Raw genomic sequence first — 25,912 nt, 5'->3', positions numbered from 1 at the left:
AAGATTTTTCTTTTTTCCATTGTATGGTTTGTATCCTTTGTCAAAGATCAAATGTCCATAGGTTGTAGGTTGATTTCTGGGTCTTCAATTGTATTCCATTGATTATTAACCATAACAGTACCATGCAGTTTTTATCATTATTGCTCTGTAGTACAGCTTGAGGTCAGGGATGGTGGTTCCCCCAGAAGTTCTTTTAGTGTTGAGAATTGTTTTTGTTATCCTGGGTTTTTTGTTTTTCTATACAAATTAAGAATTGCTTTTTCCATGTCTGTGAAGAATTGTGTTAGAATTTTGATGGAGATTGCATTGAATTTGTAGATTGCTTTTGGTAGGATGGCCATTTTTACTATGCTAATCCTACCAACCCATGAGCATGGGAGAACTTTCCATTTTCTGAGGTCTTCTTTGATTTCTTTCTTCAGAGATTTGAAGTTCTTGTCATGTAGATCTTTCACTTGTTTGGTTAGAGTTACACCAAGATATTTCATATTATTTGTGACTATTGTGAAAGCCGTTGTTTCCCTATTTATTATTTGTATAAAGGAAGGATTCTGATTTGTTTGGGTTACTTTTATACCCTGCCACTTTGTGCAAGTTAGTTATCAGCTGTAGAAGTTCTTGAAAGAAAAAAAGTGTTCAGGGAAGAAAAATGACAAATGCACTTTCAAAATCTCAGTCACTTTACATTTTAAGTGTAACATTGAAAAGTTGGCTTTAGAAAAGTTAATTTGTTTATCACTTAAGCCATAGGGATTTAATGACTATTTTAAGTAGTTTGTATGTAATACAATAAGTAGTAATAGTAGAACCCCTTACCTCTCACAGTTCACTCACCACCTCTAATCCTGTAATGGTTCCTTGTTTTTCCCTTTTTGACTTTTCCCAATCATATCCTGGCATGATCCAAAACTATATATTTGTTAATTTTATTAAAAAACCTGTGACTTAGGTACATTTTTATAACTTGAGGAAGGAAAATATCACAAATCTTCATGCTTCACCTTTCTGAATCTTTTTTCTTTTCTGATTTTCCAGACTTCTTAGTTCGCTCTTCTTTGCCTGCAGACTTTGGTCTCTAAAATTTTGAACATGTCAAAATAAGGATAGCATAAGTTATAAGAGGTGCATGGCAATATATGCTGCTCAGATTTCCCCCTTACCCTTAGAGTACTCTACTGTTTCAGGGGAATTTATCTGAACCAAACCAAAGCAAAATTACTGATATACCTAGGCTGTTTCTGTTTGTACTTAAAAGTGTGTGTGTGTGTGTGGGGGGGATTGCATATGCACATGTGTAGAGCTCAGAGGTTTTCCTCTATTACTTTCCATCTTTCCTTTAGAAACAGAGTCTCTCATTTAACATGAACTTAACCATTTTGGGTAGACTGGTTGGCCAGAAAGTCCTTAGGATCTGACTATCTCTATTCCCCGGTGCTGGGGTTATTGGATGCACCACTGCACCAGTTTGTTTTTTATGTGGGTTCTGGTGATCTGTGTCCAGCTCCTTGTACTTCTGCAGTGAGCACTTACTAATGATCTCTCTCTATCCTCTTTATACATATATTTTGAGTAATTTCACACACTGAAATAATTAATTTCCTCTGATGGCTTTTCGGTTTTGCTGTGGTGTGGTCTATGGCTCCTGAAAGTCAACTCAGAAGTACAGAAATTCATTAGGATGACATCATACAAAAATATCATAAGTGTTACATTTAAAAACTAAGGTGAATGATTTTGAATACACAAGTGAGAAAACTCATATGTAGATGTTGAAACTAAAGTGAAAACAGGTTCATATAAAACTACAAAGAAAGTTGAAACACCGGTGTGGCTTGTGTGAGACTCTGTATGTTGAGAATCATTGAGTTGGCTATAATGGTATGAATAGTTATAGCCCCAGAATACTCATGTTCTTGAATGCTTGGCCCATAGAAAGTGGCACTATTAGGAGGTGTGGCCTTGTTGGGGAAAATGTGCTGTTGTGAGGATGAGTTTTGAGGTCTCCTAAGGTTAAACTATGCCCAATATGGCACACAATCTTCTTCTGCTGCTTGCAGATCCAGATGTAGATCTCTCAGTTCCTTCTCCAGTGCAATGTCTGCCTATGTGCTACCATGCTTTCCACCATGACGATAATGGACTAAAGCCAGTCCCAATTAAAATGTTTTTCTTTGTAGGAGTTGCTGTGGTTATCGTGTCTCTTCATAGCAAGAAAACCTTAACTAAGACACTGGCAAAACTACCTTCAACTTGTGTTTGTTCCAATGTAATAACACAAATAGAGAAGTAAAGTTCAAATTACACTCAAATTGTGTAACATAGTTGGTGTTAGCATTAGAACTGTCCATGGACAGCCAGAAGCTCTTTACAGACAGCTTCTGAACCCAGCAACTATGACAATGACCCTCTTGCATCCGTTGCCATGTCACACATCCCACAACTCCTGCTTATGTGTTATTTGTGCTACCTGTATCACCTGTGTTAGCTGGGTCACCTGTGTTACCTATGTCAGGGTCCAGATAAAAGACATGGACCCCCAACCCATAGCTTACTCTCTTTTCCTCATTTCTTCCCCTCACCCCATTTAGAGGGGCCTCTGTCAATAAAAGCCTCTCACATGAGATCTGTGCTGGCTTGGCATGATCTGTCCAAGAATATGCTACCTCCATCTAACAGTTGGAAGAAATTTGTATCTAAAACCACCATTATAGTATAACTGAACATGTTTTAAAGCCTTTCTGAAAAAGGTTCTAAGTGATCTACATTGTATAAAAGCTTATGATCCTCCTACCTCAGCTTCTCAAATGGTAAAATTGTAGGTATATATATCACCATGCCTGCACAAAATATTCTTGAACAACTCTACAGAACCAGATTGCTTTATATATGAATGTAGAGAGATAATTTTAACAATTATAAAGAATATAGATAATAAAGACAAAGGTAATATATGATTATTTTATATTAAAAAATCTCAATTTATGAAATGTACTGTAGTGGTAAATTTATCACAAGTTAAACATAAGGTGAAATAATTCCTTGAAAATAAAAAGCTAAAGCCAGGTGGAGGTGGTAGTTCACACCTTTAATCCCAGCACTTGGGAGGCAGAGGCAGGAAGATCTCTGTGAGTTCAAAGGCAGTCTGGTCTGCAGAGCAAGTCCCAGGACAGCTATGGCTACACAAAGGAACCTTGTTTTAAAAAAACCAAACAAACAGAAATAGTGGTGCAGATCTATAAACCCAGCACTTAGGATGTGAAGACATGACAATCAGAGATTTATAATCATTTTCAACCACACAGTAAGTTTATGACCAGGCTGAATACAGAAGACACTGTGTCAAAACAAGAACAACAGTGATAAAAATGCAGAAATATGGAAATATAGTAATGAAGTTTAATGAGAACTATTATATCCCCCAAATAATCTAGTGTGCTTTTGAAGATGCTTCCTATGAAACTCATACATAGTGTAGACCAGTAAATACTTGATAATGATAGGTTATTAAGAGAAAATAATTTCTGCTTTCTCCTCCAGTATCAAAGAAATATCAAGTTCAAGAGTGTTCCATGTATGATATTCCAGCACTTGGGAGATTAAGGCAGGTGGGTTGAAGTGAGTTCTTGGCTAGCCCTCAGTACAGTATAAGAAAAATATCTCAAAACAAAAACAAAGAAGGATGTTTTCTTTCAACTATACATATAATGATTTAACTGACTCATAACAATTTACTTTTACCTGACTCTTGCCTGTAGTTTGGATTTATAACATGAGTAAAATGGTAAGAAGAGAAAACATAAAGGGAGGCAGATTTTCTTATATTATTGGTACTGAACTTAATTCTACTCACACTAGTTAGTATAGTTAACTAATTATAATTATAGTTGGTATAATTAACTAGTTATAAAGAACATAAAATACATTTAAAATGCTAGGGGTTTGTGGATTTAGTGTAGTGGTAGATTTTTGCCTAACAATTGCAAGGCCTTGGGTTCAGTCTTCAGATTCAAGAGTTGGAGGGGAGACAAAAACTTTGACTCTCTCATTCACTAACAAATTTACAAAGTTAAATATTTGCCATGTAAATGCCTTTCATGAAATTGAGAAGATATCAGAAGATGAAAAGATCGTCTGTGCTCATGAATTGGTAGGATTAATATAGTGAAAATGTTCATCCTACCAAAAGCCATCTACAGATTCAATGCAATTCCCATCAAAATTTTAACACAATTCTTTGTGACATTGAAAGGAAAAGACTCAATTTCATATGTAAAAACAACAAAAAAAATCAGGATAGCTAAAACAATTTTGAAAAATAAAAGAACTTCCAGATTTAACTCACCATCCCTGATTTGAAGCTCTCCTACAGAACTATGGCAATAAAAACTGCATAGTGTTAGCATAAAAGAGGTTACATTAATCAATGAAATCAATCCACTCACCTATGGACACTTGTTTTCTTTTTAATAAAAAAGCCTGGACCAGACCTCTGCTTGGTCTGCTGTTGTGTGGACCCCGGATTCTGCCCGAGACATCCTGGAGGCTCCACGGATCCCACAACCAGCATAGGTAGGAAGACCCACACACTGCCCTAAGCCCATAGCTGGGTGCTGGGAGTGCTCAGATTCCAGTGGATACCCAACCATCACCCCCCAACGACACCCCACCCCAGTGGACTAGCACTCCCCTTCCACCCCTCTCCCGGATCTGAGGCCTGGACCAGACCTCTGCCCAGTCTGCTGTTGTGTGGACCCCGGATTCCGCCCAAGACATTCTGGAAGGTCCACTAAACCCAGAGCCACAGAGGAACAACTGAACTCAGAGTGTCAGACAACATATCCTGAGATATCCTAGAGGAGACACTGCACTCAGATCAGTGGGCACCTTATCCTGAGACATCCTAGAGGAGACACTGCACCAAGAACAGCAGACACCTAGCTGGACTGCTACCTTGGAGGCACCATATCCTGAGGCATCCTAGAGATACCACTGTACTCAGTGCAGCTGGAGAAGATCACAGAGACATCTGGACCCCGAGGAGATCAGACACAAGCAAGATAACTGGAAAGGCAGGCTTCAGTCAGAGACAGCAAGTACAGGCAGCACTAGAGTTAACCAGATGGTGAAAGGCAAGTGCAAGAACGTAAGCAACAGAATCCAAAGTTACATGGCATCATCAGAACCCAGTTCCCCCATCATAGCAAGAAGCCCTGAACACTCCATTACACCAGAAAAGCAGGATTCAGAATTAAAATCACTTCTCATGACGATGATAGAGGACTTTAAGAAAGAGATAAATAACACTCTCAAAGAACTTAAGGAGAACACTGGTAGACAGATAGAAACCCTTAAAGAGGAAACAAAAATCTCTTAAGGAATTGCAAGAAAACATAACCAAACAGGAGAAGGAATTAAACAAAACCATCCAGGATCTAAAAATGGAAGTAGAAACAATAAAGAAATCACAAAGGAAGACTACCCTGGAGATAGAAAACCTAAAAAAAAAAAAAGATCAGGAGTCATAGACACAAGTATCACCAACAGAATACAAGAGATGGAAGAGAGAATCTCATGTGCAGAAGATACCATGGAAAACATTGACACAACTGTCAAAGAAAATGCAAAATACAAAAAGCTACTAACCCAAAATATACAGAAAATCCATGACACAATGAGAAGGCCAAACCTAAGGATAATAGGTATAGATGAGGGGGAAGACTCCCAACTTAAAGGACCAGTAAATATCCTCAACAAAATTATAGAGGAAAACTTCCCTAACCTAAAGCAAGAGATGACCATAAATATACAAGAAGCCTACAGAACTCCAAATAGTTTAGACCAGAAAAGAAATACTTCCTACCACATAATAATCAAAACATCAAATGTACAAAACAAAGAAAAAATATTAAAAGCAGTAAGGGAAAAAGGTAAAGTAACATATAAAGGCAGACCTATAAGAATTACACCAGACGTCTCACCAGAGACCATAAAAGCCAGAAGATCCTGGACCAATATCATACAGACCCTAAGAAAACACAAATGCCAGCCCAGACTACTATCCCCAGCAAAACTCTCAATCAGTATTGATGGAGAAACCAAAATATTCCATGACAAATCCAAATTTACACAGTATCTCACCACAAATCCAGCACTTCAAAGGATGATTGGTGGAAAACTCCAACACAAGGAGGGAAACTACAACCTAGAAAAAGCAAGAAAGTAATCTTCCAACAACCCTAAAAGAAGGTAGCTATACAAACATAACTCCACTGCCAATAACAAAAATAACAGGAAACAACATTCATTTTTCCTTAACATCTCTTAATATCAATAGACTCAATTCTCCAATAAAAAGACATAGACTATCAGACTGGATACGTAAACAGGACCTAACATTTTGCTACATACAGAAAATGCACCTTTGTGAAAAAGACAGACACTACCTCAGAGTAAAAGGTTGGAAAACAATCTTCCAAGCAAATGGTCCCAAGAAACAAGAGGGAGTAGCGATTCTAATATCAAATAAAATTGTTTTTCAACCAAAAGTAATCAAAAAAGATAAAGAAAGACACTTTATATTCATCAAAGGAAAAATGTACCAAGAGGAACTCGTAATTCTCAACATCTACGCCCCAAATGCAAGGGCACCCACATACATAAAAGAAACGTTACTAAAGCTTAAAGCATACATTGCACCATACACAATAATAGTGGGAGACTTCAATACCCCACTCTCAGCTATGGACAGATCATGGAAACAGAAACTAAACTGAGACACAATGAAACTAACAGAAGTTATGAACCAATTGAACTTAACTGACATCTATAGAACATTTCATCCTAAAACAAAAGAATATACCTTCTTCTCAGCACCTCATGGTACTTTCTCCAAAACAGACCATATAATTGGTCACAAAACAGCCCTCAATAGATACAAAAAGATTGAAATAATCCCTTCCACCCTATCAGACCACCATGGACTAAGACTCGTCTTTGACATGGACAAAAACAATGGAAAGCCCACATACACTTGGAAACTGAACAATGCTCTACTCAATGATAACTTGGTCAAGGAAGAAATAAAGAAAGAAATGAAAGACTTTTTAGAATTAAATGAAAATGAGGACACATCATATCAAAACTTGTGGGACTCCCTGAAAGCAGTACTAAGAGGAAAAATCATAGCTCTAAGTGCCCACAGAAAGAAAATGGAAAGAGCATACATTAACAACTTGACAGCACACCTGAAAGCTTTAGAACAAAAAGAAGCTAATATACCCAAGAGGAGTAGATGGCAGGAAATAATCAAACTCAGGGCTGAAATCAGCCAAACTGAAACAAAAAGAACTATACAAAATATTAACAAAACCAGGAGCTGGTTCTTTGAGAAAATCAACAAGATAGACAAACCCTTAGCCAGACTAACCAAAGGGCGCAGAGACAGTACTCAAATTAATAATATCAGAACTGAAAAGGGTGGCATAACAACAGAAATAGAGGAAATTAAAAAAATCATCAGATCCTACTACAAAGGCCTATACTCAACAAAATTGGAAAATCAGGGTGAAATGGACAATTTTCTAAATAGATACCAGGTACCAAAGTTAAACGAGGAGCAGATAAACCATCCAAACAGTCCCATAACTCCTAAAGAAATAGAAGCAGTCATTAAAAATCTCCCCGCCAAAAAATGTCCGGGGCCAGATGGTTTCAGTGCAGAATTCTATCAGACCTTCAAGGAAGACCTAATATCAATTCTCTTCAAGCTATTCCATCGAATAGAAACAAAAGGAACACTACCCAATTCATTCTATGAAGCTACAATTACGCTTATACCTAAACCACAGAAAGACCCAACAAAGAAAGAGAACTACAGACCAATCTCTCTTATGAATATTGATACAAAAATACTCAATAAAATTTTCACAAACCGAATCCAACAACACACCAAAACAATTATCCATCAAGATCAAGTAGGCTTTATCCCAGGAATGCAGAGATGGTTCAATATTCGGAAATCCATCAATGTAATCCGCTACATAAATAAACTCAAAGAAAAAAAACACATGGTCATCTCACTAGATGCTGAGAAAGTATTTGACAAAATTCCACATCCCTTCATGCTAAAAGTCTTGGAAAGATCAGGAATTCAAGGCCCATACCTAAACATAGTAAAAGCAATATACAGCAAGCCAGTAGCCAACATCAAACTAAATGGAGAGAAACTTGAAGAAATCCCACTAAGATCAGGGACTAGACAAGGCTGCTCACTCTCACCTTACCTATTCAATATAGTACTGGAAGTCCTAGCTAGAGCAATTAGACAACAAAAGGAAGTCAAAGGGATACAAATAGGAAAGGAAGTAGTCAAAATTTCACTATTTGCAGATAATATGATAGTATACTTAAATGACTCTATAACTTCCCCCAGAGAACTCCTAAACCTGATAAACAACTTTAGCAATGTGGCTGGATATAAAATCAACTCAAACAAACAGTAGCCTTCCTCTACTCAAAGGATAAACAGGCTGAGAAAGAAATTAGGGAAATGACACCCTTCACAATAGCCACAAATAAAATAAAATATCTTGGTGTGACTCTAACCAAGCAAGTGAAAGATCTTTATGACAAGAACTTCAAGTCTCTGAAGAAAGAAGTAGAAGAAGATCTCAGAAGATGGAAAGATCTCTCATGCTCCTGGATTGGCAGGATTAAGTTAGTAAAAATGGCCATCTTGCCAAAAGCAATCTACAGGTTCAATGCAATCCCCATCAAAATTCCAAATCAATTCTTCATAGAGATAGAAAGAGCAATTTACAAATTCATTTGGAATAACAAAAAACCTAGGATAGTGAGAACTATTCTCAACAATAAAAGAACTTCTGGGGGAATCACCATCCCTGACCTCAGACTGTACTACAGAGCAGTAGTGATAAAAACTGCATGGTATTGGTACAGAGACAGGCAGGAAGATTAATAGAATAGAATTGAAGACTCAGAAATGAACCCACACACCTATGGTCACTTGATCTTTGACAAGGGAGCTAAAACCATCCAGTGGAAAAAGGTCAGCATTTTCAACAAGTGGTGCTGGCTCAACTGGAGGTCAACACGTAGAAGAATACAAATTAATCCATTCTTATCCCCTTGTACAAAGCTCAACTCCAAGTGGATAAAGGACCTTCACATAAAGCCAGATACACTGAAACTAATAGAAGAGAAGTTGGGGAAGACCCTCGAATACCTAGGCACAGGAGAAAAGTTCCTGAACGGAACACCAATGGCTTATGCTCTAAGATCAAGAAATGGGACCTCATCAAATTGCAAAGCTTCTGTAAGGCAAAGGACACTGTCAACAAGACAAAATGGCAACCAACAGATTGGGAAAAGATCATTACCAATCCTAGATCCGATAGAGGGCTAATATCGAATATATACAAAGAACTCAAGAAATTAGACGCCAAACAACAAAATAACCCCATTAAAAATGGGGAACAGAGCTGAACAAAGAATTCTCAACTGAGAAAACACGAATTGCCGAGAAGCACCTTAAGAAATGCTCAACATCCTTAGTCATCAGGGAAATGCAAATCAAAACAACACTGATATACCACCTGACATCAGTCAGAATGGCTAAGATCAAAATTTCAGGTGATAGTAGATGCTGTCGAGGATGTGAAGAAAGAGGAACACTCCTTCATTGTTGGTGGGGTTGCAAGCTGGTATAACCACTCTGGAAGTCAGTCTGGTGGTTCCTCAGAAAACTGGACATAGCACTACCTGAGGACCCAGCTATACCACTCCTGGGCATATACCCAGAAAATGCCCCAACTTATAACAAAGACATATGCTTCACTATGTTCATAGCAGCCTTATTTATAATAGCCAGAAGCTGGAAAGAACCCAGATATCCTTCAACAGAGGAATGGATACAAAAAATGTGGTACATTTACACAATGGAATATTACTCAGCTATTAAAAATAATGAATTCATGAAATTCTTAGGTAAATGGATGGAACTAGAAAATATCATCCTGAGTGAGGTAACCCAATCACAAAAGAGCACACATGGTATTTACTCACTGATAAGCGGAGATTAGCCCAAAAGTTTGAAACAACAAAGATTCAACTAACAGACCACATGAAGCTCATGAAGAAGAAAGAACAAGTGAGGATGCCTAGGTCTTTCTTAGAAGGAGTAACTAAACACTCAAGAGAGCAAATATGGAGACAAAGTGTGGGACAGAATCTGAAGGAGAGGTTGTATGGAGACCATTCCACCTGGGTATTCATTCCAGGTGCAGTCACCAAAAATAGACGCTGATAAGGATGGCAGGAAGGGAAAGCTGACAGCAGCCTGATATAGCTGTCTCCTTAGAGGTCCCCCAGAGTCTGACATACCCAGAGGCAGATACTCCCAGCTAACCATTAATCTGATCAAAGGTTCCCAATGGAGAAGTTAGAGAGTAAACTGAAGGAGCCGGAAAGGGTTGGTGGCCCCATGAGGAGAGCAACAATACCAACCAGCCAGAGCTCCCCAGGGTCTAAAACCACCAGCCTAGGAGCACATATGGAGGGACACATGACTCCAGCTGTATATGTAGGGGAGGATGGCCTTGTTGGGCATAGGTGGGAGAGGAAATCTTTGGTCCCATGAAGGCTGAACACTGAGTGGGGGGGGGGAATCCGAGGGTGGAGAGGGGGAGTGAAGGTAGGGGGTGCACATCCTCATAGAAGCAGGAGGAGGGGGGATGGTATAAGGGGTTCCTGGTGGTGGGGGGAATGCGGTAAGGGGATAAAATTTGAAATGTAAATATTATATCCAATAAAAGAGGGGGAAAAAAAAGAAAAGTGGTTAGAACCAACATTCTTAATAAAATGTCAGCCCTCTTAAAAAAATTATGTTGATACTAAACTTTGTTTTGAGAATTGTATATTGCAGAATAATCAGCCTTGGTGTATCTACTTATCAAGCAAGCTGGGCAGACCTGCTCAAACCTCTGAGGTCCTGGAATTCCATCTGGATGCAGTGAAGACACAGCATCAGAGGCTTATCAATTTACTCTTCCCCCCACTCCTCTTTTAATATCTCAACGCCCATAATCAGCTTGAAGAAGCTAATGAAGAGTCAGTGCCCCTATTCCCTAGGCTTGGGGACTAAGGTGGTAAATGTTGAGCTGTCTTTCTAGGGAAAAGTAGTGGTTTTGTGGGAATAGAGAGGATTAGCTAGGGTTTATTGCATAGCCATAACCTATTGAGTAGAAATCTGTACAATTATTATCAAGATGAAGATATAATTTCTTAAATGGCACCAATTTACTTTGATTACAAATTTTAAGGTTTTCATTGGTATGAGCTTCTTATTGATATAAAAGTGAGATGAATATTGTTACTCTCATAGGCATTGTACCAGCATAACACATTTAGGAATACAAGGCTTAGACCCAGTCCTTCTTTAACTTTTTTAACAGATTTGAGATGGTTAGCCTGTAAGTTAAGGGACTATAGCAAATTCATGGCTTGGAGCTTATTGTTAGGGTGTTTTCTATGTTTTATTTAGAAATAACTGAGTGGAGTTAACAGACAACAGTCAAGATTACCTTACTTGGATAGTTGGTTTTCAAAATGTCAGAAGGCCACAGAATTAACGTGACAAACATTTCTGTATTAATGTTCATTTTGATTAGAGACCTGTCTGCTCCTGACAGCTTCCTGTATTGAATTCTAAGAAGAAATTGAGCATCTTTGGAGTTACTCCAGTTGTGGTGAGACAGCCACTAGACAAGAATTGCCTCTTTCCATCTACAGACAAATTACTGTCCAGAAAAGGACACACTTGCAGAATAGTCGACTGATTATATCTGCCTAGACAGAGTAATCGGCCCTTAATAATTCTGCATCACTAAGGTCTGTCAGATGATCCTGGGCCAGAAGGCAGAAGAACAGATGCTCCAACGTTTTGTAGTAGAGGGAGTGTCCAGGTGTTCAGAGGTCTCTATAAATTGGCTAAGTTTTAGAAGCTATACTTTGTGCTTCCCACAATTATAATTAACTCAGTCATTCTGGATTTCTGATGGAGTTGAAAACTTATAGTCTCACAGCCAATCCTGGCTATTTACCTTGAGAGAAAAGATTTGAGTGGATGGTCTTCAGCTGACATTCATTCTAAAGCCAAGGAAAAAGCCAGGTTCAGAACTAAGTGTTTTAGTTAGGATAGATGACAGAGGTTCTGGTTAGTCAACAAAATGATGGACTGGGTATTAGGACTATCTTGTACCTCACAGGTACAAATTGGCATAATTATGCTCTAATTGTATTTTGAGAGAAAAGTTTCATTTTAACAGGAAGGGTGATATGTAGGAGGAGCTAAGGTGGGAGGAGTACTGAGAGGAAGAGAAGGAGTAAGGAGAGGAGGAGAAGAAGGAGAGGAGAAGCTAGGTGATGAGAGAGAGAGAAAGAGGGGGGAGACAGGGAGGCAGATATTCATGTGTCTCCACCAGTCAAAGATAGTTGATATACCTAGGTTGGGTAATGGGTTACACCTCTGATTGAGCATTACCAAACTTATAAAGCCCTTGATTAATATTTTTTTTAAAAAGTGTATAACTGCAAAAAGGAAAAGGGGGCATGGGATAGGGGTTTTCTAAGGGGGGGGAATGGGGAAAAGGGATGGCATCTGAAGTGTAAATAAAATATCCAATAAAAAATGAAAAAAAATTAAAAAGCCAGAAATACACATTAGAAACAAACAAAAAAGAATTTCCAACAAATGTTGTTGGTCAAACTGGATGTCTGTGTGTAGAAGAATTCAAATAGATCCATATTTATCACCCTGCACAAAACTCTAGTCCAAGTGTATTAAACATAAACCAGACATAATCTCAACATAAAACCAGACACACTGAACTTGATAGAAGAGAAAGTAGAAAATATCCTTGAATGCATTGCATTGAAGACAACTTCCTAAACAGAACGCAGTGCAGGCACTAGAATCAACAATTAATAAATGGGACCTCATGAAACTGAAAAGCTTCTGTAAGGCAAAGGACACTGTCAGGAGCCATCTAGAAAAGGCTAAGGCAAGCAGGTTACTTCCCAGGAGATGGCCCACCATCTTTTCATGGTCTGCTATGGGTAAGCTCTGAAAGACAAGGTCCCAAGAGACTTATCTCATCTGAGTTACAGAGTAAGAGAATAGGTATTTAAGCACAAGTAATAAAATTAGAAGGCAAAGAATTATCAGTCTTTGGCTTTTGTCCAACACTGTGTTGAATAAGTGCCATTTCCAAAAAGGTCAGGACAGGGCCAAAGCAGGACAAAACAGCAGCCTACAGAGTGGGAAAAATTTTTCACCAACTTTACATCCAAGACAGGGCTAATATCCAAAATACAGAAAAAAACTCAAGAAACTAAACATCAATAAACTAAACAATCTAGTTAAAAATGGCATACAGATCTGAACAGAAAATTCTCAATTGAGGAATCTTAAATGGCTAAGAAACACTTAAAGAAATGTTCAATATCCTTATCTATTAGGGAAATGCAAATCAAAATGACTTTGAAATTCTATCTTACACTTGTCAGAATGGCTAAGATCAATAATACTGTGACAGCTTATGCTGGTGAGGAGCAAGATGAATACTGCTTCATTGCTAGTGGGAGTGTAAACATGTACATCCACTATGGAAATCAATATAGTGGTTCCTTGTCCAGCCTTGATATGAAGGCTTATGCCTACCCAGTCTTATTGCATCTTTTCTTGCCATGTTTGGTTGACATCCCTGGGAGGCCTGCTCTTTTCTGAAGGGAAACAGAAGAGCAGTGGTTCTAAGGAAGAGGGGAGGTGGGCGAGGGACTAGAAGGAGTAGAGGGAAGGGAGGCTGCAGTTGGGATGTATTTCATGGAAGAAGAATAATAAATAAAAAGAAAAGTTAAAATAAAATAATGTCTTTTACGGTGATTAAGCTGTTTCTGTTTTCATCCTTCTGGGTTTGATAGTTAATATAAAAATTTAGAACATTAATTTATGTGTTTTAAATCAGAATTTCTATATATTACAACCATAAAATGTGTCATAAAACAAGTAAATGTCACTTTGAGTCCCATCTGTGTGATACTAGGTCTTATTTGATACTGCATCTCGTTTTTATCAGTTTCATGTACCAACCTCTAGTTCTCTCAGCCTTTGTATTTCACCTTCCAGCAGGGTTTTCTCTGATAATAAATTTTTATAATCAGTTTCCATCGCTTTATATTTCTAAAGACAAATGCAATAATACCAGTTAAAATTAAGCATCTCAATAAACAACTTCAATAACTATGTACTGAAGTAATTCAATACTTAGATATTAATTTAAGACTAACTTCACTAAAGCATGAAAAAAGAATGGGCTATTGGGACTAACTTCTAAACTGGCACTGGGTTAGATATATCTAGATAAGAAATAGATTCCAGCTTAGTACTTCAGAACTGTTTCTGAATGATCATGATGTTGATAAAATGAAAAGAACATGCAATTCCTTCTAGTTCCCAACCTGAGTAAACTGAGTAAGTGCTTATCTCTGATTACAATGAATGAAAATGGCCAATTCTAGAGTCTCCTCAAAGTTCAAGGACAAAGTGCAATATTCAATTAAGAATGTTATACTTACAGATTCAATTATTCTCTGATCATTTAAAGCCCTGAAAAACAGATCAAAAGTAACTATACTTTATTAAATTTATACATGTTTTCTATTATGAAAGCTTTTACGCTTTTACATTTACATTTTTAAAAAAGATTTTTAACAAGTGCCCTCTTCCTAGTCTCACAGCCTACTCCTGTGCGATAGCCAAAATCTAGACTCCTGCCAGGATCCTCCCTACACATATCCACCAACAGTACTTTGTAATTAACAGTCCTTTAATCCCAGTACTCAGGAGACATAGACATACAGATCTCTGAGTTCAAGGCCAGCCTAGTCTACAGAGCAAATTCCAGGACAGCCAAGCTTAGATAGTGAAGGAAACCATGGAAAAGACAATGTTGGTGAAGATGTAATTGAATGAGGAGACTATATTCCACCCCCAGAAAGCAGCAGAACTTGGCAGTTTCAGCCATGTGATTTTGGATTTAGAATCAAGGACAGAAGAAAGCAGTTATGGAATCTCCCTCAGCAACTGAGGAAAGCCACAGAGGCCCTGCATGGAGGCCCAGAGAGACCGTTATGTGAAGCTGTGAAGGTGAAGGCTGGGTTTTCTTGGGCACCCCAAGAGGTTAGATTTGCCTGTGTCATGGGATACCTTCCAAGGAAAGCTGCTAACAAGAAGAGAAAATAGCTCAAGAGAAAGAAAAGTGTTGCATTCAACAAAGCTGAAAGAAGTTGAGATCTGAGAGAATTTTTACATCAGACATGGAGGTGCAGAGTTTGGAGTTTCTCTAGCTGGTTTTCAGTCTTGCTTTGGTATTTTCTCACTATGTTTCCTTGCTTACATTTTGGAATGGTAATATATATCCTGCACCCTCTGTATATTTTATATGAATTTAATTTTTTATATTATATGGGGTTATAGTTTAAGTTGATTCTTTGAACTTTGGACTTTTAAATATTGTTGTAGCCATGATAGACCATGGGGACTTATGAAGCTGGACTAAATGAATTTTGCATTATGTCATGGCTACAAGTGCATGGGGGCCAGGGAGTGGAATGTGGTGGTTTGAATACGTATTCCTTCCCCCCTCCCATAGACTCATGAGGTTGAATACTTAGTCTATAGGAAGGGGCACTATTAGTAGGTGTAGCCTTGTTAGAGGAAGTATGTCACTTTGGGGTAGGCTTTGCAGTCTCCTGTGCCCATGCTACACCCAGTATGGTACACAGTCCCCTTCTTCTGCTTGCAGATCAAGAAGTAGAACTTTTTGCTATTTCTCTAGCACCATGTCTGCCTAGATGCTGCCATGCTTCTTATTATGACAATAATGGACTAAACCTCTGAAACTTAAGCTAGCCCCAGTGAATTGTGGTCCTTTATAAGAGTTGCCATGCTCATGATGTCTCTTCATAGCAATAAAATACAAACTAAGACAAATGCATACATACACATATGAAGTCAGTTGTTTTATCTTTAAATTATATTTTTATTATTTAAACAATTTTTAAATTGAAATATATTTTGACCATATTCTTCTCCTCCAAGTCCTTTCAGACCCTTTCTCCCACCCACTCAACAGTAAGTTTTTTTCTGAAAAAAAAAAAACAAAAAACAATACAACAAAACTCCAAAACTAAGAAAACAAAATAAAACAACACTGAAAAAAACAAAACAAAAGAAATGAACCAACAAACTCCATCAAATTGTAACTAATTAGAAGCACAACAAACAAAAAGCTGTGGCATTCATACAGCTTCCAGTTATACACTGGAAGATTACTCCTGAATAAGAGGTCTGCCCTGGAGTGGTTGATATACCATGTGTCACTCTATTGGAGATAGCTCCTCAAATACCCCTTGATTTTTAGCCATCTCTACCCATATTCCCTCCAACAATCCCTTCTCCCCTCTACTTTCTGACTTGATCCTCCCATTCCAGCTGCCTCCATCCATATCCTTATCTATCCTATTTCCATTTTCTTTTTTGAGAGGTTGGGGGAGGCTGGGACAGAAATCAGTGGGAGAGTATCTCATGGATATGGGAGGTGCGCAGGAGTCTATGGGGGTGACATTAGCTGAGTTTGGTACCAGCTTGGGATATGGAGCCTGAAGACTCCACTTCCTGTAGTCAGTTCAAACTTGCAATTGAAGGAGGAAAATACCAGCCCATCTACAAAACCTTGGACTCACAATTTGTCCTGCCTACAGGAAGTGCAGGGATAAAAATGGATCAGATATCCAGGGAATGGCCAACTAATGACTGGCCCAACTTGAGACCCACATCATAGGAAAGAACCAACCCCTAACATTATTAATGATAATGATAATATCCTGAAGGCAGGGACCTAGCATAACTGTCTTCTGAGAACCACCATCTAGCAGTTTAGTGACACAGATGTAGAGACCCATAGTCAAACAGTAGGTGGAACTCAGGGAGTCTTATGGAAAAGTTGGGAGAAGGATTGAGTGAGCCTGATGGATCAAGGACACCACAAAAGACCTACAGACTAAACTAACTTGAGTCCATGAGGGTTCACAGAGACTGAACCATCAACCAATGAGCCCTCTATACATTTGTAGCTTGTTCTTTATGTTGGGTCCCCTAACAATTAGAGTGGGAAATGGTCTCTGACTCTGTTGTCTGCTTTGGATCCCTTTCCCATAGCTGGACTGCTTTCTCTGGCCTCAGTGGGAAAGGATGCACTTAGTCCTGCTGGGACTTGATGTATCAGGGTTGGTTGGTACCAATTTACCTCCTCCTCTTCTTTGAAGAAAAGGGGGTAGGGGATGAGGGAAGGGAAGAGGAGGAAGGGGAGCTTTGATCAGGCCATAAAGTGAATAACTTAATTAATAAATTAATGAGTAATAACATGTTAACTTATGATGAAGACCTTATTTCTTATGTATGTTCCCAATATTTCTATTCTATGTACTCAATTTTAAAAGTAGAAAATAAGAAATATTTCCAAAGCTTACTTTTCTAACATTGTTGTCTGATTTTCAAATATTTTCATCATCATAGTCATCCGAGTAGTCACTGAAGCAGGAGTTCCTATTGCTGAATATATAAAGGCGTTATAATGGTTGAAGTTCTATGACCATACAATTCACTGATATGCATGAGAAAACTAAATAATTACAAGGAGGTGACATGTTTCTTTCAATCACATTTACCTCATTTTACTTTTTCCTATATATCATCTCTGGCTTTCAATAGAAAATTTTAATTTTCTATTTCAAATAGAAATTTCAGTTTGAAAATTGAAATTTCAAATAGAGAAATTTCAATAGAAAATACCTATGATACAAGGCATACCCAGAGGATGGGGTGGGGTGGGGGGAGGAACCACATTCTGAAGAAATAGGCAACTATGAGCACAAGATTTCAGATATAGTAGATATTTTTAAGTTATCAGGAAGAAATTTGAAACAATTAACAGTATTTATTACTTAGGGAAAACTGGCAACATACAAGAGCAGATGGATAATATAAAAAGAAACTCTAATAAAAAAGTAAAAAGATATGCTAAAGCTCTACTGTAGCAAAGAATGCCTTGTGACTGATACAGGCAGTAAGTAAAAAGTAAATAAAATAAAATAAATAATGCAGGGATGGAGAGATGGCTCAGAGGTTAAGAACACTGACTGCTCTTCCAGAGGTTCTTAGTTCAATTCTCAGCAACCATATAGTGGCTCAGAACCATCTTTAATGGGATTAGGTTCCCTCTTCTGATATGTATAAAGACAGAGCACTCATATACATATATACATAAAATACATGAATAGGTAAATCTTAAAGAAAAATAAAAACAGGAGCTGGAGAGATGGCTCAGAGGTTAAGAACACTGACTGCTCTTCCATAGGTCTTGAGTTCAATCCCCAGCAACCACATAGTGGCTTACAACCATTTGCAATGGAATCTGATGCCCTCTTCTGGTGTGTCTGAAGAGAGCAAGAGTGTACTCACATATCTAAAATAAATAAATAAATAAATAAATAAATAAATAAATAAATAAATATTAAAAAAAGAAAAAATGTGGTCATTTTAATGTGGTCATTTAAAATAAATAAATAAACGAATGAATGAATAAATAAATACATCAGTGTTAGCAAACACCTTTAATCCCAGCAATTGCAGAGCCAGACGAACTCTCTAAGAGTGTGAGTCCAGCCTGTCTACAGAGCTAGTTACTAGACAGCCAAAGCTACACAAAAGAAACCCAGTCTTGGAAAAAAAGAGAAAAGAATAAAATACAGAACAATCAGTCACTTCTTCAGGAGCACTTGCATTGTGCCAATCACACCATGTGTTCTAATCTATGTGGTTTCTCTCTCTCTTTTTTAAAAGTTTATTGATTATTTGTGAATTTCACAGCATATACCTCCCTCCAAAAGAAAATAATAAGAAAGAATGTAAACAAAAACAAACAAAAACCATCTTCTTGTGGGATCTGAAGTGTGTCACTGTGTATCACACAGTATAACACAGTATAGCCATTTATTCACTCATCTTTACTTTCAATGTTCATTGCAGTGAATCATTGGTCTGTTTCAAGGCCTATGGCTTCTGCTACACTATCAATACTGGATCCTCACAGGGATTTCTCTTGGATATTCTGTTGTTGCCCTGCGTCATGGAGATCCTGCTGGTTTGGATCTTCAGGACCAGAAATAGCTATTTTAATAATCATAATAACCAGGTAATATACTGATGTCTAATAAATATGTCTAATCAATATGGCTACTGTAAGGATAAAAAATGTGATTTAATACTTGGAATCCTTTAAAAAACAACCTTCATGTTTTTAAATAATTCTTAAGAGTATTTTGCAGACTTTTAAAGCAACTTGCTTGAAAAAATGTCAGTCAGCAAGAAAATGTCATCGGAAACTCCCCAAACTGAGAAGCAAATCAGGTAAAAATGTAATTGAGCATTCAAAATCTGTGAAACAGTTAAAAAAAAAACAAAAACAGGTGTAATATATGTCTAATGGCGTAAGAAAAGCAGGTATAATAAATGCCTAATGGGGTAATAAAAACAAGTGTAATACATACCTAATTGAGTAATAAACACAGGTGTAATACATGCCTAACTGTCAAATGTCTAAGTGACAAAGGGCAAATGAAAGAACAATGTGAAATGATAATGCAACCCAAGCTTTAATGCTACTTTGGATGTCTAGGACTCAAACATAAAAGCTGCTACCAGATCACTCAAGTTTACAGCCCAAGGATCTGATACAACTTCTGCTGCATGAGTGCTTACCTACAAAAGCCCAGCTTTGGGGCCAGTCTGACAAAACCTGCAATGCAGACACCAGAGCTTCAGATGCTACAGAAACATCCCCACAGAGGTTAGTGAGAAAGCATTAGCTCAGAATACAGCAGCATCTGGATCTCACAGACCCAGCTAGCCCATAAGAACCTATGATATGGAACCCAAATTATGTACATCTCATACATAACGTGCTTCAATGCTGGTGCTACTGTTATTATGATCACATTGCAAGCAATATTTGTCACCAACATCTATCTCCTTGCTACAGCTTCCATTGGGTGAGAAACACACACACACACACACACACATACACACACACACACACACACACACACACTCCTGAGAATCCAAACAGCTTTTGCTACCAAACACCACAATAGGTCCCCATGCAGGTGCTTGTATACTGCATATGAAGACTCCTGCAGTCATCACTAGTACAGACTGCAGAAAGAGCTTCAAAGACAGTGAGCTGTTTTTGAAGCCAACCTGGGATACCTGACACTCTCAAAAATGAACAAACAAATAAACAAAAGAGACAACATCTTGAAAAAAAAAGCATCAAGAATACAGAGGTTTCTTAACTATCTTGGTATGAATGAGAATGTTTGCATGGGCTCAGTAACATGAACACTTGGTGCTCAGTTGGTAGTAGTAATTGGGAAAGATATGGAACATTTAGGAGGTGTTAATGTGATGATATTTAAATGAATAGATGCTTACCTGACTCCGGTTCAGTTTTAGGTTCTAAAGCTGAATGGGATTTTAGGAACTCTGAAATAGATACAAGTATCCACCATTATATATTTTATATACAATTCTATATACTAATTGGATTCATAGTCTAAAATATTAATTTTAATGAATCACCCAAAGAGAAGATAAAACAACAGCTTCCAATATCAAACCCTTGCAACCAGGTACTTAGGCTGTGGTGTCTGAATAAACATGGATAATAGCCACTCACAAATACACCATTTTCTCTCTAAAACATGCTTTTTCTTTCTTGTGTGACATCAGGAATCAAACCCAGGTCTTGGTGGATAGACAGGTGCTCCACAACTGTGCAACACCCTCCCACTACTTGGTTTTCCTCTTCTACTCATTTTTATTGGTTGAAAGTAACATGATTATCTCATCACCTTTTCTTTGCCTTCAATCACCAAGTTTCATCAAATGTATCAGGTAAAAAAATTCTAAACTGTCCATTTCACTTTCTTTCATTAGCGATCTAATTTTTATTCATTACACATTTAAGCTGCATTGTCATTTAACTACAAAATATTTTTAACAATTCCCTGTTTAATACTGAAAATGTCCAAAGGCTTTAGTACTCCAAGCAGGACCTCTGTCAAATTAATGATGCTACTGTCCAGTTTTAATTCTCGTGTTAATATACTATTGCCATCTCAAATGACCAATATTTTCCTTTTTCACTCAAATAAGTCCTATTCATCTTTTAAGGTTGCACAGTATTTCTAACTTTCCTGAGATAAACCAATATGTAGACTTACTATAACATTAACAGACTGTCATGTATTACCACACATTTGAATGATTCATAATGTGTTCTGTCCTTGAACTCTTAAATGTTATGGGAACAACAACCAAGTCATAACAGCATTCATCTTTTAAGAATATTTGTTTTCATTTTATGTGTTTGAGTCTTTTGTTTGCATGTGCACCATATGTTTGCAATGCCTGTGTTGGGGTCGGTCTGTGCTGTTGGGTATTCAAATGCTAAAAACTGGCCCTGAAAATCTGGTTGCCTACAACAAGGAGAGCTTCACATTTACCAAGTCATACACTGCAACTTTGCTTTACAAGTTAATTGGTCAATAAAAGGCTAAGGCTGGTGATTGGCAGTAGATAAAGGTAAGTGGGTTTTTACTTACATGATTCATGATCACACATAGAAATGAAAGAGGAAGAAAGCACACACAAAAGGGGGGAAGCCTCTACAAGAGGAGATGTACCACGAGCAAGTGTCCAGGAAAAACAGTAAGTAACAAGAGACATATGACTAGGATGTAAGATAAAATAAAAAATTATGAAACTGTATAATTTATAAAATATTACCTTCAATTTGCCTTTCTATAAGTCCATAACTTTTCATTGATTCTGAGAGAATCATTTTATCCCTGTTAAGAGTGCCGAAAGAAAACATGTCTTCATATACATTCAGAGTTAAGTTAACATACTCAAGGAACTATAATTTACAGACTAGATATATGAAGTTAGTGAAATAAAAGGTAGCATGCTATTTACTCCTCACTCAGTACTAAGATAAATGCCAAGCTATAATGAAAAGGACAAATTCTATAAATTTTGTATTCCAAGTACATAATTAAGTACTCCAATAACACTTAGAACTAAAATAGCAAAAACAAATCAGTAGAAATGGCTAGTATATTATCACTTGGTGTAGTGCTAAGAGCACAAGCCTGAGAGTGAGACAACCTGCTCCAAACCTGTAACTATGTGGCCTGGAGCCACCTTCTGTGCCTCTCTCAGCTCCAGGCTCTTTACCTGTTAAAACTCACATATACTAATGCCTTTCTCATAAAGTAGTTACAGGTCTCCAAGGAGTTACTAGAAAAATACCTTGTACAAGAAGACATATAAATGTCAAGTATAAATATTAATATATGGTTCAAAAATATTCCTGCCTAACAACAAAAAGCTCAAATACATGTACAGAAGCCTCTATACTGACATACATTATTACATTATTACTGACATATTATGTACATTATTATGTACTGACATAATAATAATCTCTCCATTCCTGTAAGTCTAGTCAACAATAAATGCACATTAAAAAACCACATGAAGGCATTGCATACTGAGTATTATTATCCTCTTTCAGTATAAGTCATTTTTCTTTTAACAATATAAAGCTGCTTTATATATACTTGATGAAAAACAATGGGTTATAAGTACAATTCTAGATGTGGTTTGATAACTTTTAAATAAGCATTGAGTTTGCTACTATGACTCATTTGACCAAACTCAGACATACCAGACCCAGAAACACAATGTTCTCGCTCATGCATGGTTTCTAGCTCCAAATCTTCATATGTGAGCAGACAACATGGAATAATGACTAAAACCAGAAGAGTATAAAAGGACCCTAGATATGGCAGGAGGGGAGTGAGAAGAAACAGCAGGATACAGTTGATATGAGAAAGGAAATGAGAAAACATTGAGGTGTTTCAACTAGGGAGGAGGGTCAAGAGGGCAATACATCAGGTGAAAGACAGATGAGGAAAAAATAACACCCAGATTGTTTGATAAAGCCTCAAGGAATCATATTATTTATATTTATCCAAAATTTTACAAAACTCATATGTGTGTATACATCTTTCTCAATCACTTATCATCTATTTAATTACCTAACTACTTGGGTGACAATGATCCTCACAAAGCCATAGACTACTAGAGTATCCCAGTACCAGGCATGAGAAATCATCCATTGAATAGTCTATCAGGGTAGTTAGAGTGACTCCTAAAACAATAGAGATTGTCTATAGCCTCTGGTTACTTCTTGGAGTTGAGAGTAGACACCTATTGCTGAAGAAATGCCATACTTCAGACACATGTCTCAGATGGTTTGAGCTGTATCTAATCTGAAAGTTTCCTTCTTGCAGTCTAGCTTTCATCATACCAGAAAATACTTTTCAAGCTGCCAAGCAAGAGAAGCAATTAAACAATTGATCTACAACAATGAAAAAAATATATCTATAAATATGTAAAAGTGCAATAATGAGACTTACATGTGTTGGTAACCAGCAGCTGTCTTAACTCAACATAAAGCCCATTCAACAGTAAGAAAGTCAAGCCCTGTCAAAGACCAGCTTTAACATCTAGGTAACCTGAGTGAGCCAGCAAAAATGGCTGGATCAAAAGCTGATGGTAATTACCACTCTTACTATTCTGGGACCAGAGCTGATGACTTCTGGCAATTGACTCCTGTTTATAGCAGCAGGGGACTAGAACAGGTAACTACTTACATCCAGTACTTTCTGTGACCAGAAACTCTGAAGTTTTGTTTTGTTTTTTATTGGAAATTTTATTTATTTATATTTCAGATGTTATTTCCTTTTCCCATTTCCCCTCACAGACACTCCCTATCCCATCTCCCTTCCTCCTGCTTCTATTAAGGGTGTGCCCCCACCCACCCACTCACTCCCACCTCCCTGCCATTGAATTCTCCTACACTGGAGCATCCAGGCTTCACGAGATCAAAGACCTCCTCTCCCACCAATGCCAGAAAAGGCCATCCTCCCCTACATATACAACTGGAGCCATGGGTCCCTCCCTAGGTGCTCCCAGGCTAGTGGTTTAGACACTGGGAGCTCTGGTTGGTTGGTACTGTTGCACTCCCCATAGGGCCGAAAACCCCTTGAGCTCCTTCAGTCTTCTTTCTAACTCCTCTATTGGGAACTCCTTGATCAGTTCAATGGTTAGCTGAGAGCATCTGCCTTTGTATATGTCAGGCTCTGGCAGAGCCTCTAAGGAGACAACTATATCAGGCTCCTGTCAGCATGTACTTTCTGTTATCCACAACAGCATCTGCCTTTGGTGACTGCACATGGGATGGATACTCAGGTGGGGCAGTCCCCAGATGGCCCCTCCTTCAGTTTCTGTTCCATAGTTTGTCTCTATATTTGCTCCTGTGAGTATTTTGTTATTCCTTCTAAGAAGGACTGAAGCACCCACACTTTGGTCTTCCTTCTTCATGAGCTTCATGTGGTCTGTGAGTTGAATCTTGGGTATTTCAAGCTTCTGGGCTAATATCCACTTATCAGTGAGTGAATACCATGTGTGTTCTTTTGTGATTGGGTTACCTCACTCAGGATGATATTTTCTAGTTCCATCCATTTACCTAAGAATTTCTTGAATTCATTGTTTTTAATAGCTGAGTAATACTCCATTGTGTAAATGTACTACATTTTTTGTATCCATTCCTCTGTTGAAGAAAGGGTTCTTTCCAACTTCTGGCTATTATAAATAAGGCTGCTACAAACATAGTGGAGCATGTGTTCTTGTTATGTGTTGGAACATCTTTTGGATATATGCCAAGGAGTGGTATAACTAGGTCCTTAGGTAATGCTATGTCCAATTTTCTGAGGAACTGCCAAACTGATTTTTAGAGTGGTTGTATCAGCTTGCAACCCCACCAACAATGGAGGAGTGTTCTTTCTCCACATCCTCGCCAGCATCTGCTGTAACCTGAGTTTTTTATCTTAGCTATTCTGACTGGCTTATATATATAAGGTGGAATCTCAGGGTTGTTTTGATGTGCATTTTCCTGGTAACTAAGGATGTTGAACATTTCTTTAGGTGCTTCTCATCCTCAGTTGAGAATTCTTTGTTTAGCTCTGAACCCCATTTTTAATAGGGTTATTCAATTGTCTAGAGTCTAATTTCTTGAGTTCTTTGTATATATTGAATATGAACCCTCTATCAGATGTAGGATTGGTAAAGATCTCCAAGTCTGTTGGTTGTCGTTTTGTCCTAGTGACAGTGCCCTTTGCTTTACAGAAGCTTTGCAGTTTTATAAGGTCCTATTTGTCAATTCTTGATCTTAGAGCATAAGCCATTGGTGTTCTGTTCAGGAACTTATCCCCTGTGCTCAAGTATTCCAGGCTCTTCCCCACTTTCTCTTCTTTCAGTGTGTCCGGTTTTATGTGGAAGTCCTTGATCCACTTGGACTTGAGCTTGTACAAAAAAATAAGAATGGGTTGATTTGCATTCTTCTACATGCTGACCTCCAGTTGAACCAACACCATTTGTTGAAAATGCTGTCCACTGGAGGTTTTAGCTCCGTTGTCTTTGTCAGTGAGGTGCATTTCCTGTATGAAGCAAAATGCTGGGTTCTGTTTACGTATCCAGTCTGTTAGTCTATGTCTTTTTATTAGAGAATTGAGTTCATTGATGTTTAGAGACATTAAGGAAAAGTGATTGTTGCTTCCTATTATTTTTGGTTATTAAAGGTGGAAT

At 37.8% G+C, this 25,912-nt stretch overlaps 1 protein-coding gene across 4 annotated transcripts in view; it reads right to left on the bottom strand.

Moving 5' to 3' along the window:
* Positions 1-25,912, bottom strand: part of LOC117723360 (coiled-coil domain-containing protein 7A-like) — an 86,983-nt gene that overhangs the window by 12,599 nt on the left and 48,472 nt on the right. For all 4 annotated transcript variants that reach the window (XM_076916075.1, XM_076916076.1, XM_034522934.2 and 1 more), the window contains 6 exons: positions 21,986-22,047; positions 20,630-20,680; positions 17,608-17,689; positions 14,653-14,683; positions 14,168-14,257; positions 1,002-1,075 (listed from right to left, as the gene is read on the bottom strand). In XM_076916075.1, the coding sequence (XP_076772190.1) occupies positions 1,002-1,075; positions 14,168-14,257; positions 14,653-14,683; positions 17,608-17,689; positions 20,630-20,680; positions 21,986-22,047 (390 nt within the window). The remainder of the gene's footprint in view (positions 1-1,001; positions 1,076-14,167; positions 14,258-14,652; positions 14,684-17,607; positions 17,690-20,629; positions 20,681-21,985; positions 22,048-25,912) is intronic.

This window comes from Arvicanthis niloticus, chromosome 18 (genome assembly GCF_011762505.2).
Source record: "Arvicanthis niloticus isolate mArvNil1 chromosome 18, mArvNil1.pat.X, whole genome shotgun sequence".
NCBI lineage: Eukaryota > Metazoa > Chordata > Mammalia > Rodentia > Muridae > Arvicanthis > Arvicanthis niloticus.
Note: the sequence above shows the minus strand (reverse complement) of the source record. Positions and strands in the feature narration are given on the sequence as shown.